This window comes from Perna viridis, chromosome 7 (genome assembly GCF_037379345.1).
Source record: "Perna viridis isolate PV_CMFRI_1.1 ecotype Kerala chromosome 7, ASM3737934v1, whole genome shotgun sequence".
Taxonomy (NCBI): domain Eukaryota; kingdom Metazoa; phylum Mollusca; class Bivalvia; order Mytilida; family Mytilidae; genus Perna; species Perna viridis.
In genome coordinates this window covers 39,601,077-39,615,142 of record NC_142451.1, presented here as the reverse complement: position 1 = coordinate 39,615,142, position 14,066 = coordinate 39,601,077, and the positions used below count along the sequence as shown (strand labels likewise).

The 14,066-nt window shown below is 31.2% G+C and overlaps 2 protein-coding genes across 3 annotated transcripts in view; both read right to left on the bottom strand.

The window, feature by feature from the left end:
- Positions 1–14,066, bottom strand: part of LOC148612660 (neuronal calcium sensor 1-like) — a 61,510-nt gene that overhangs the window by 22,941 nt on the left and 24,503 nt on the right. The window lies entirely within an intron of this gene.
- LOC148612661 (uncharacterized) lies at positions 9,344–11,807 on the bottom strand. The gene has a single exon (XM_088594303.1). The coding sequence runs from the start codon at positions 10,568–10,570 to the stop codon at positions 9,455–9,457; it is 1,116 nt and encodes a 371-aa protein (XP_088450429.1). The 5' UTR covers positions 10,571–11,807; the 3' UTR covers positions 9,344–9,454.

Genomic DNA, 14,066 nt, shown 5'->3' with positions numbered 1-14,066 from the left:
TGCAGGATATATATACCCTAAGAAACAAACATGCCAAGTTTCATTCCAATTATTCTCATAGTTTCAGGGGAGAAGATGTTTGAAAAAAAAAAAACAAATGACAACCACGGACATCGGACGCAAAGTGATGAGAATTGCTCACCCAGTCTTTAGGCCAGATGAGCTAAAATATATAATGCAATGAAACTATGACAAGACAATCAAATTGAATCATATTGTGATCAACCAGTCCAAAATGACAACAATAAAACATATGATCAACCAGTCCAAAATGACAACAATAAAACATATGATCAACCAGTCCAAAATGACAACAATAAAACATATGATCAACCAGTCCAAAATGACAACAATAAAACATATGATCAACCAGTCCAAAATGACAACAATAAAACATATGATCAACCAGTCCAAAATGACAACAATAAAACATATGATCAACCAGTCCAAAATGACAACAATAAAACATATGATCAACCAGTCCAAAATGACAACAATAAAACATATGATCAACCAGTCCAAAATGACAACAATAAAACATATGATCAACCAGTCCAAAATGACAACAATAAAACATATGATCAACCAGTCCAAAATGACAACAATAAAACTTTTGAAAGAATGAGTTAAATCTTGTAACAACATAACCATGTACCTGAAGCCTATGTAAAAGAAGTCTATGTTGTTCATTTACTTTGTTTCTTTGTACGTGTTACATTGGTTATTTCATGTTCTATATGGTGCGTGTTTATTTTCCCTGTCTAGTCTTTATCCTTAGAATATAATTTTTAATTTCCACTAAAATCTTGGTTCTCTTAATTACTCTTAATATCAGTATAAAGTGATATGATCATATGTTTCAGTTTACACATGATTCTCACATGATTAAGATCTGATTATTTGATAATTGATTATCATCTGCCAATTATTTTGCAATTTTCATGTGTTTTCATACAATTTACATTATAAATCACTGGTATATCATGGAGGGTGATAAAAGCATTACCCCCTCCCTTAAAAATGAATTTCTTATATCTGCATTTTACATCAGCAAAATTTACAAATGCATAAACATCATTCATAGAAGTTAAAACTGCAATTCATTAAGCAATTACTGGAAAGACAAAAGCATCTGCTTATGCTCACAAAATATACATATTTGAGTATTTTAATGTGTTTTCTGACTATCAGTCCAAGTTCAACCACCTCTATGACTGTACCCTTGTATTAAGATTTCCATAGCAAAAGTTCAGACAAGTATTATGTAAATACTGCCTTACAAATGCCTAATGAAGTCAAATATACTTATCATGTCAGTGATACAAGAGGGCAATCAGTCTTCTATTCTAGAGATTATTTTTTTATCAATATTAGTGAAAAGTTTTACAGGCCCAAAAGAATTTTTACCAGCCATAGGTTAATCAGATTATTGATTTATCATAAAGACAGGACCTTTGAAGGCATTACATACACTAGGTTTCCTGTTTAAAAAAAAATAAAAAAATTTTAAAATCAATCTTATAAGGGAGCAACCACTTGATTTTTATAGGGGAGGGTTGGGCTAGTATGAACTTTTTTTTTTTTTAAATTTCATCCAAGCACCCCCATAAAAATAAAATGGTAGTTCCCTAAACCTTGTATTAACTGAAAAAAAAACTTATAAAATGTCTAAATAATCATGTACTACAAGTATTTATACCTCAATACCATGGAAGACTATAATCATTAAGCATTTTTATTACAATCAAGGCAGCTACAAGTATTTATACTTCAATATCATGGAAGACTATAATCATTAAGCATCTCTGTTACAATCAAAGCAGCCAATTGCTATTGCATGTAATTCAAAAATATACAATTCCATTAATTCAACATGAAAGAAGATAAGCACACTATGTTTAGATTTATTCCAAAAGTACCAACAGCCCAGACAAATACATCAAACAAGACAGAGATTCTAATTCCCATAAATGGCACAAAAATACCATGTAATAAATCGTAGCTAATGGACACATCCTATCAAGGTGACAAAATGTATGGCTGTAAAGCTATATCTGGTGACATTGGTAGCAAATATGATTGATTGATTGATTGATTTATTGTAGTTTAACATCGTATGAAAGATATTTCATGCAACACAATGCATACACAGCCAAAACTGCCACATATGAGAATCATATTACTTGAAACATATGATTTTCATATGAATCAAGCATGATACGATTAACATATGTTTCAGTTCACATATGATTAACATATACTTCAGTTTACATTTGATTAACATAGGTTTCAGTTAACATACGATTAACATGTTTTAGTTATATGGCAAGCCTATATTTACACATGAGAATCAAATAAAGTGCAACATATGATTATCATATGAAGTGAAAATGATGTTAAACATATGTTTCAGTTAACATATGACTATCATATGAATTGAGCATGGGAATGCAAGTTGATTAACAGATATCAACAGTCAGACAGACAGACGGACAGACAGACAAGCATTTATTACCTACAGTCAATGGCAAAATGTTCTACAAAACTCCTCAGCCTCAACTGATACATAATAAAATTGTGCTACATTAGAAAATCTGATTCTATTGTCCTTGTAATAATGTCCTTGTTATGATCGCAATAAAGACATCCAGAGTACTGACAAGGATGAAGCAAGCTACAGTTATTAGGCTACAATTATTTTGTCTCATTATTTCTCCTGTGAGGTCTATTAACTGACCAAAAAAAGCCATAAGAATTATCATTTACTATCAAACAGCAACGGAACTCTGAAATTTCCATAATTTCCTGGCAGGAAACAATTGTCAGTGTCCTAACACAAGACTATTTCAAAAACCATGATAAGATCATATCATACAGCAGAGTAACTGGTTAATTCATATAATCCCTTGACAGAGAAAAATAATGTATTTTTTTTTCTAGTAAAAAAATCTATCTGTATGGTCTTCAAAACATTAAACTTTTGAACTTATGTTACACAGCATAATAGGGTTTGTAACAGTAAGTCTTGTTCTACTTTTATTTTCCTGGATTTGCCAATGTAGAGTGTATTGAGGCTGTACTATATCACAACTTCCAGGATTTGGAAATGCTGCATTACAATGCAAAATCATCTACTTGTCACTTTTCTTAACACTTTTATCATATAGAAATATATATTTGTAATTTTTTATCATTAATTTTACACAGAAAGATGTTTTGCTTTTAATATTGAACTCAAAGCTCAAAAATGACATATTTCCATGAACTAGAATGATAGATTAGAACCCATTCTGGTGAAACAACAGACTCAGTGACAAGACTTACAAACCCTATTGCAGCCCAAGCAATGATGATGTTCAGGAGATAGTTCTTTTCTTAATTAATAGAAAATCACCCAATGAACTGCCTTAGGTATTTTCTAACAAGTATTTCTCCTGTCTTATTCCATGGATATTTGAACTTATATATGATAGAAAATTTAAATATTCTTCTAAATTGATCAGTGATCTTTTAAGGCAGTTATTTCATCAGGTGATTGTCATTTAATTCAAAGCAAACCATCTCTATCTCCTGAACATCATTATTGTATGTGCTGTAACAAGATTTCATAACTTTGTTGTTAAAAAAGCATTCAGAATTTTTCCTGATGAAATGCATTCAATACTGTGAACACAATTAATAGTCCTGATATAGCATTGTGAAGAGAAATAATTGTTGCTTTGGTATATAGGGAATAGAAAGGATGATAAAATTTTGCAGCATATATTCAACTTTTTTTTTAAATGATTTTTCACAATCCTAAAACTGCATTGTAAAGTACATTTTGATTGTCTGTAAGGCTGTTGATTGGTTCATTGAATACATTTTAGCACAAAAATATCACTACATATATACTATAGGCAGACCTAGGCATATTGTTCTGAGGAATGTTAAAAATTTAACAAATTGTGTAAAATTTAGGCAAAATAAAAAAAAAGTAATAGCCTGATTCATTTGACATGTATCTATATAAATAATATAATTGGTAGAAATTGCCATTTATCAGGTAAACAAGGATTTGTATTAAATGCCAACTGTATGAAAATGTATTCAGTCACCAAGGATCAGGAAGCTTCAGTACCAAAAAAGTATCATAAATTCTGGGAGGACATCTTAACTTCAGACCTTCATCACAAAGGAATCAAGTGCACCATTTTATCAACATAAACAATCAGTGCCTGATCTTGGAATTTGTACTATGTGACCAATTATAGTACAATGTAGTAATTAGAAGTAATGGCTGTAGCATAGCTATCCCATAGATCAAAAATTTTAAGTTTCTAAAGATTTCAACTGAAAACACATATTATCCTTTAATTACATTGGACAACTTCTAAGTTCTTCAATATCCTTTGGCTTCACAATATATAATTAACATGTTGCTCACTATGTGCTTTTTATACTTCAGAAGTTTTAAAAATGTTTGACCAACAAGAACTAACAAGCTCAGTATAAAAACTTCATTCCATAAGCTGTGGAATAGTTTGTTGAATAATAAAAAAGTCGACTACATATGAAGCTCTGAAGCTCCCTCTGTTGTAAAGAAAAAGACACCGGTATCATAAGAAAAGCTCCCTAAAGATAAAAAAGAGAGAATCAGAGCTTCAATCATCTTGATGTGACGTACCTATACTCCACAGAAAATATAAAGGGAGATCTCTTAGGGACAAATTACACATAAATACATCAAATTACAGTCATCCCATCAATAATTGGTCTTTATTTTCCATGAAGATGCTACTTATAACATGAAAGTACCCACAGAATCTATTAAATGAAGATGGTCATGAATCCCTCCAAGGAGTTATTTCCATCATTGCATTTCCTGATCATGGTACTTTATTGTAACCTATTGGCAGACATCAAAAGACATTAGTGATTCTACTTGCAAGGAAAGTATATTGTTTTTCCCCCATTTGTTTAGCAAGGGCTTAAGAATCTAGCTTTGTCAGTCTGTCAGTCCATTCTTCTGTTGACAATTAAATTTCGTTCTTCTTAATGGATTTTAATTAAAATTGACAAGTTCATATCGGACACAAATAAAAATCACTTACAATGTATGCCCTATCTATATATAAGCAACATACCACATTTGAAATCAATCCATCCATTTGGAGTAAAGGTAACTGTGATGAAACTCGGATGAGAAAGGTGATTCCACTACCGAGTATATCATTTAATGGTTGAGTGGGGGTATAAATATCACCCTTTTGTGTATACACAGGTTCAGGAACATCAGCTTTTGATTTACTTTTATCTTGATACCTCCCTATAGTGTTTCTATTCAGCAGTTTATAATTGTAATTGCTTTATTTTATTATTATCAATTTGATCAAAGATCATAATTGATATAGTAGTTGACTGAGCCTTCATATTTTAAAGACTGTTAGCATATCTGCAAGTATCTTGCACTACTGCAGGAAAACAAACCCATTGGCATTCCCCATTAAGGTTCAAATGCTGACAGTTAGGTCCACTTTAAGGTATTTCTTATATATCATATTTAATTCTATGCTATTTATGCCAAAAAAACAATCCCAATAAACAACTTTTACTGCGAAATGAATATGCTGATTAATCAACAATCCAATTAAAAATAGTTTACCTTTAACTTCCTATCAGTAAATGTTTATTTCTATGCATTTACCCATATAAAGTCAATCGTTCACTATATTATATTCAATATATCGATATATTCAAGTTACTTACCAATGCTTCATTCTTAGACGCATAATAAACCATTTGATATTTAGCTAGAAATGAAAACCCTGCAAGATTATAAATAGTCATCGATCATATAAATGAAATATAAAAAGAAATGCTGAGTGTCAATTGGAAGAGCTGTTTTCAGATATGTCATGCAAGGCCCAGGGGATCCATATATTTACAAAAAGGGGGCAGTGGTTCCGATCAATAAACTGATATAAAGAAAGAGGTTCCAGGCAGGGCCTACACTTCCTGTTCCAGGCTAGTATTTTCCGCTCATTTTTTGCCAAACGTTTAACAAAAGGGTAGCATGACCTCCAAAACCATACTGATATATCAACCACTGTACCATGTATTATTATTATGGCTACCGCCTCGTCACATAGGGAGCCCGGAGATGACCAAAAAAAAAATGAATCTTTGCTTAAAGACAATGGAATAGAAATTTCAGTCATGCATTACTCAGAACTTGTGTCATTTCTGTGGTTTCAAGATATTGCTTTAATATTGATAGTGACTTCTTACACTCATAATTTCATTTTTTTACTTTTGCATATGATTTGCATAATTATATATTTATACTCCACGTAATCCTGCAGATCCATGCCATGTTTACCGCCATAGCATCATAGTTTTAGCTTCATACAGGATAAAAATGTACTTCTTAAATATCATACATGTGTGTTCTACGTGTGTTTCTTGCTTGTATGAGAAAGGGAAGTTTACATGAAATCGGTTAGCATTGAACATTACCCAGTTTTCAATTCAGGTACAGGGGCTCGTTACCAGACTAATGCATTAACAGGGCCCCAATATCTATGAATATTCATTGCCAGTTGTTTAATCTGATACCTAATCTGGTTCCCTGGTCAATATCATAAGCGACCCAAAGATCACTACAATGCACCTCTTTTTAAAAATATCATACACATATCTATGTGCGTGTTTTTTTTTTTTTGCTTGTATGAGAATGGAAAATTTACATTAAAAGATAAAATGATCGGTTAGCATTTAATTTATGCAATATAACCCAGTTTCAGATTCAAACACTGGGGCTCACTTAAAATTGAGGTCATATGTATTATCGGGACCCTGGTATCTTTATATAGCCATTGCAAGTTGTTTAATCTGGTTTTGGGTAAGTGAAAACATTCAGGTCATCATGTCTGCACCTGACATCATTGTTAAAATTGTATTCTAAGACTAAGGCATTTATGTTAAGGTGTTCCACATATACTGACATCAAATTTGATTATTACGTAAACTGGCACACTGCTGTAATGTGTCATGAATTTGTAATGTTCTTCATACTCCCCTATTTTTGCAATTTGATTATTTGAAGTGTAAAAATTCAAACAATCGATATAAATTGATTTAGTACATGAGTACTTTGATTTTATTATCTGTTATTTTGTTAGGTGAGGAAATTGTTTTTTTTTTTTTGAAGAATAAGGTTAATTTGTCTTGTTTTTTTTTTTCATTTTGTGTATGTTGCATGCCAAAACCCAAAGACTTAAGTATTTTTTTTTCCCTTGTTATTGTTGAAGTCGCATGAACAAATTCAAGGACTCAATTTAAAAATTCCATCCATAAATTTAAAAACCTATATAATGTATGTCTTAGCTATTTTACTTTATTATTTTTTTTCTGTCATTATTACTTATGACTCTTAATTATTCATACATAATGCACTTGTTTGCATTGTTTGTACATTAAGTTTTATGTGTGTCTGTGTATTTCCATTTGTAATTTCTATCTAGTGATAATGATGTAAATGGTCTCTGTTTGGTAGTTCCATTCCCATGATGAACTCTTATTCTGAACTTGTAGTGTTATGTCATAGGTTCATTTTATTTTTCCCCAATTACAGTGAAATATGTCCATACTGAACCCTGAATAACTCTGAAAACCTGTCTAAACCAAACACTGAATAACCTGAAAACCTGGCTAAACCAAACCTGGATATCATCAAAGCCTGTCTAAACCAAACTCTGAATAACACTAAAGCCTTTCTAAACCAAACTCTGAATAACACTAAAGCCTTTCTAAACCAAACACTGAATAACATGAAAACCTGTCTAACCCAAACTCAGAATAACCTAAAAACCTGTCTTAACCGAATTCCGAAAAAAAACCTGAAAACCTGTATGAACCAAACACTGAATAACATGAAAACCTGTCTAAAACAAACTGAATAATCTGAATACCTGTCTAAACAAAGCTCAGAATAACCTAAAAATCTGTCTAAACCAAACCCTGGATAACATGAAAGCCTGTCTAAACCAAACACTTTCTAAAGTCACTTTACATCAAATTTTAATGCATTTTGAAATGAAAGTCTTCTATCAATGAGCATGCTTAGAAAAATAGCATAAAATGGCTTATTTAAAATTACAGACGAGTATTGACTAGCAAGCCTTACAAATATGCTGATCATGACATTTAAGAACTCTTCAAACCTTCAGATTACCAAAATGTAGAGTCACGGTTTTCAGTTGATTTAAAGCCAACATTTCTTTCAATGAGTTTAAATTCAAAGTTTACAGAATACTATTGTAGGTAGGGCCAAATAATGTCTGCAATGAATTTAAAAATATTTTGTTGTTTACAAATGTATATAAAGGCATTTCAAGGTGTGCAGGTGTTTATCCCTTTAACAGGTTGTTTTTTACAAATTGAAACTATTGTTCCTATGATGTTCAAAACTCCATTGTTTTAGAATTGACTATATACCCAGGGAGTTCCATAAGCCCATACTAAAAGAATACATAGATTACAATCAAAATGGACCCTTCAATTGTTAAATTTCTGCCAAAAAATTTGGATGTATAATAGTATCATGTAAAATACAGGAATAAATTATTTAACCATTATCAAAAAGAAGCATCATAAAAGAAAACATATATGATAGAAGTGCATATATATATGTGTGTGCATACAATTTTTTTTTTTTTTTTTTGGTTTCCAAATTTTCAGTTTTTTTTTTATGCAATTCATACCATAAAAAGCCAGAACCCCAGCCTAATGTGAATTTTCGAAAGAGGTTTTAGGATGATTGAATGCAATGAAATAAAATATGAAGTTCTGATCTATTTAAGAACCCGGCAGGGCAATTTGAAATAGTGATACATTGAGAAAAAAATTTTGAACTTTTTAATTGCCAAAATATATCAAATGCTCATCAGAAATAAATTCTTCATACTTAGCACAACGAGATGGTGAAAAATTCAATTACTTGGGAATAGGTTGGAATTTATTTTAAATTTTCCTAGTATTTTTGTTCTCTATTTTACTAGTATAATTATTTTCTTTCACTATGCTTTTTTATACTTCCTTCAGTTGTTATTGCCACATCCTTCTTCTCTCCCATATTTGTTAATTTTAAAATTTTGGTAGAGTTTTTTTTCTTTTTTCATATCCAGACTTGTTATACATCCTTTTAAGTGAACTTGTACATTACAAGAGAAAAAACTTGTCTTCAGAAGGATTTTGGAAAAAAATCACACTTCAAGCATTTTTTAAAGGTAGGAATTTAACACTTATTATGAAGTGTTTCTTATATGCTTGATATATATTTCAGAAGAAATGAAAACTAAAATTTAATAAAAAATATAACTTTTAATACAAAACAAATCTGATTAAAATGCAATTTAAATACAAAAATGCATGTTTTTCTTAAATGCTAAATTAACAATTGAAATTACATTATCTATGCTGCTGCCACCTGTTTGTCAAAGGCTGGTCCATAAATTGCATCGTCTTTCCACACATGAGGATTCTTTGAATACTTAGCTTTATAAGCCGGCGTTAGTTTATTCAAACGTTCAACAATGTCTTGAAGTTCCTCAGCTGTGACTTTCTTGGTTTTACGAAGTCTTTGCTGTTTTTTCTCAAAGTTCGGTATTTTGGGATTAGTTTTTGTAATGGGTGGTATTTTGTAAATGAATGGTTTCTTTTCTAAAGGCTTTCCTCCTTCACTAGCTACTGTTGGTTTTGTTAATCGATTAATAATGCCCGAAAATTCATCTTTGGAAACTTGTTTGTCACCATAAACAAAATCAGTGTATTTCCTCTGGACCCCTGCACCACCAGTACTCGCTACAGTTGGTCTAGTAATCCTAGACACTATATTGTTCATTTCTTTTGAATCAACTTGCATAGATCCATACACGTAATCCTTATTTTCATATTTTTCTGCAATATCGACACCACCACGACTTGAGACAGTTGGTCGTGTCATTCGATCATTAAGTTGGTCCAAATCTACTATTTCTGAATCAGCAGGAGTTGTATCCCAGCTATCGTAACCATAATCTTGTGTACTCCTTGTGCTCCGTCTGGGAGCTGCTGAACTCAATATAGAACGTGCCCCTGAGCGACGCAGACGTTCAGATGAATTGCTGCTATAACCTGTATCAGGTCGACTCATTGCGTAATCATAATATTCATTGTCCTCAGAATACCTGGCTCCCACACTATGTCCACGACTGCATGGCCTCAGAGCTGGTTCAGCTAATCGTTTCACAAGCTTATTCATGTATCTACCATCAACTCGATGCCAAGGTCCAATTGTCCGAAAATTATCCAGTTTTGCACCAAATATATAAAGTCTTTCAGTCACTTCTGAATTCTCATCAAGTCTAGAAGAATTTCTGCTGCTTTCAGTTCGTCTGCTTCTAGCTGTAAGGGGTTTTGACTGATCAGGGTCTCGTAGAGGAATTTTTTCTATAATTGGCCGATCCTCAGTGTAACTATCAGAAGTATCTAATCCGTCTTCTTTTTCAACCTGAACCCTTGAAGGTTTTGGCACATTTGGTGAAGGCATTTTTGTATTTAAATAATATATAACCTTTTCACAACAGCCTGTTATATAATATTCTGTAACCACGCACAAAACCAAAGTTTAATATCCTTCAGCAATTTTTAATCCTTAAGACTTATTAGCTTAGCATTCATTAATTATCCTTTTGGTTTAAATTCAAGGTGTTCAACAGTTTACCTTCAAAATGAAGATTTTGAAACTGTCAATTCAGCCGAATGTTTGATTTTCTAAATTATTCAAGGTACCAACCCATTTTTACAGTTTCATATACAGTAACTATCAAATTATGCAATATCCTTTTACAGTTATTCAAACTCCAATATGCAAAATAACTGATTTATTTGTCAAAGTTACTTATTTATTCAAACCTTAATAAAACAAGTAAATAAACTTCAAACTAAGTATCCAATCAGAACTGCTTTAACAGTCAAAGCTGTCAACTTGTAATTTTGGTCATTGACAGTTCTGGTTTGAGCTGTGAAATTTAAACAACCAATTAAAAGTTTTATTGAATATTTCAAGCTGGTAACTCTATGATTAAGTAAATCCCTATATTGTCAATTCGTCAATCAATTATTGGTGTATAGTAGTTTTTTAAATTCCACAAAAGGCATGAAAAACACCTGTTCACAGTTTTTAAAGAATGTTATATCAGATCCTGCTTAATCCTAGTTAAGCGTTTTTCAATAAATGTCTGTACTAATAAAATTACTTATTTTGAAAAATTCTCTCCATGTTTCAAACATAACAGACTGCAGTATAAAATACTTTTAAAAATCCTCTTGGTTCAAGTAAATGTTTGTCTATATAAATAAAGATTTCAAAAATATCCTAAAAGTCTTTCCATCAAATCTCCTATTTTTCATTTGAATTCTCCTGATAAATAAATAGTTATCCATATACCATCATCCAAATTCCTTCATTTAATTCTCCATTTTTTACTATAGAATGACCAGTAGTCTCCAAGTGTCAGCTCCTATCAAATTGACACTGAACTATAGCATAAAATCTACAGCAAAATATAATAGCATTACTGTGCACAGTAAGCCGTAAGTGAAATCCTAAGCAACAGAACTGTAGTACTACATTTGCACAATAAACCACCAGAGCACCACACGCCACAAAGCTCTAAAAATCTAATCCTTAGGAACACGATAGGACTCAGGCATCAGGCCCCTTGTCAATCAAGTTAATAACCCTCTTAATAGCCAGCAACGGTGCACGGCAAACCTTTAATTCCAGAACAATGCCTATAACCCAATCTGATTATGATGGTCGCGTCTTAGCTTTTAACATCTGACCTGACCATATAAATCGCCTCTCTTATGTCAGGTCTGATTTTGTGATAATTAAATTTCTTAATTGTTCATTTTTGAATGACTAAGATCAATTTTCAAATATAAATATTTTGGATTCCTCAATTACTCCGTTAATAAACTGCTTCAAGTAAGTTAAGAGTTGGATACAATCCACTTGATACTGTTTCTACCAATAAACTAAATTTTGGACTGATATATTTGAGCTTTTATGTGAATATATCATTATAGATTTCTGTACTTGTCCCGTATTGTGCAAATAAATCACATTTTAAGTTGGACCATAAACAATATTTATACCTTTTACTCAAGATTTTCAAGTACCAGTCACTATGAATATCAGACAGACAGTTACTCATGCATGTCAAAAACCCATGAAATTCACTTTTACTTCTTATTTAGAATCAGTTACAGACTACATAACATGTCTTTGTCCTCCCTTGGTTGTTGTACTTTGGAGACATAAACTATATAGAATGTGTCAGAAATTTGCACTTCTCAAAAGTTATTATTCTTAATTTTGTAAGATTAGGTTGGTTTTAGTAGGAGATATATGGTTTTCTCAAAAAAATAAAACTTAAAACAAAAAAAAAAACTTAAAATAGAAAATATATCATATGTAGAACGAAAAAGCATAATTTGTTGGGTCGGATTTTCTACACCAAAAATCACCTCTAGAATTGCCTAAATTTTATATGGACTGGTACTTAAGAATAACCACATATACAGATTTTTTTATTGTGGTTTTGTACTTTACATGTGTGTATATTACGCTGGGATAGGTGCATGAATAGAAAAGAATGCTCTCAGTGCTCTGGAAATTTGGAACCTTGTTGCTTTCTAAGGGAAAAATAAGCATGAAATTATCTTATTTCTGTTTAAAACTTAAAAAATCATCCCTGTCTTAAAGACTAAGAATTTATTCCTAGATTAATAATAATGTAAGGGAAACAATATTTTATTTGCAGCCATAATACCTTAGAACTATGTGCTACTGCATTTTTAATCCTAAAGAATACTTGTCCTTTTTATTCATATTTATTTAATCTAACGCTGAATTCCATTTCTTTCCAATTATTGCAAAAAAATATGTTCAAAATTTGACTTCTTATGTACATATACAATTTGGTTAGTAAATATTTTTTTTGGGGCAGTATATGACTAACAAAACAAATCATGTTTATAAATTATCTCCCCCTTAATCTTAATGTTTAATAGGGCATCATTACATGCATGTAATTTAGTATTTGGTTATCATGGATGTATGCCCTAGCATTGAAAACTTAACACTTTCCATAATTTCATATTTTTAATAAAAAAACTTAACACTTTCCAAATTTTCATATTTGCCATCAAAATTGAAGCTAAGGACAAAAAAACATGTGTGTCACATATATTTCCAATATTAATGGCTAGATATTAATCAATTCCCTCATGATACTCTACAAAAACATGTATCTAAAACCGAGTACATTTCAGCATGAATCTACTCTGAGTCTCTTCATTATATTTTTTTCAGGATACAAACAGATAATGTGGTCACATCTTTTTATAAATAAGTTGCCTAGAAGCTGAATCAATGTCAAGCAACATAAAAAAAGCTAACACTATTATTCTGAAAATATCAAGAGGCCCTCAAGATCCTGAATCAATCCCTTGGTTTGATAGCTTTATAAAGAATACATGCAAAACCCTTAAGTGGTCAAACACTTTTAACAAAACTTGCACTGATAATATTTGTCATGATATTGAACATTTAAACATTAATTATCATTCTACTCATTTAACTAAATAATATACTAAAAGTGCAAAGAAAAATTACAAATGCAATCAGCAGATTTTTTCTAAAATTTGCACTGATCAGAGATCTTTACATCTTTACATACTTTTACATTTAGTATATAAATTTTTTACATTTACATTAATCATCAATCTACTAAACAACAGGCAAAATCAGGGAAAATGGTCCAAATGACATTTTCTGGAGCCGAAATTCCATGAAGGTTAAACAGATTTTTCTGAAATCTTCACCATAATTAGATATTGAAGTACTGAAAATTTTATCAATTTACAATTATTATCAATCTGCTTTCATTTTCTAAATAATAGGCAAAAACTGATAAAAATGGCAAAAATGATAATTTCAAGGGTCATAACTCCCAGAAAGTTCAACAGAATTTTCT

What these genes read in the sequence shown, in the direction of transcription:
- LOC148612661 (XM_088594303.1), bottom strand. Translation starts at nt 10,570, where the DNA reads ATGCCTTCACCAAATGTGCCAAAACCTTCAAGGGTTCAGGTTGAAAAA.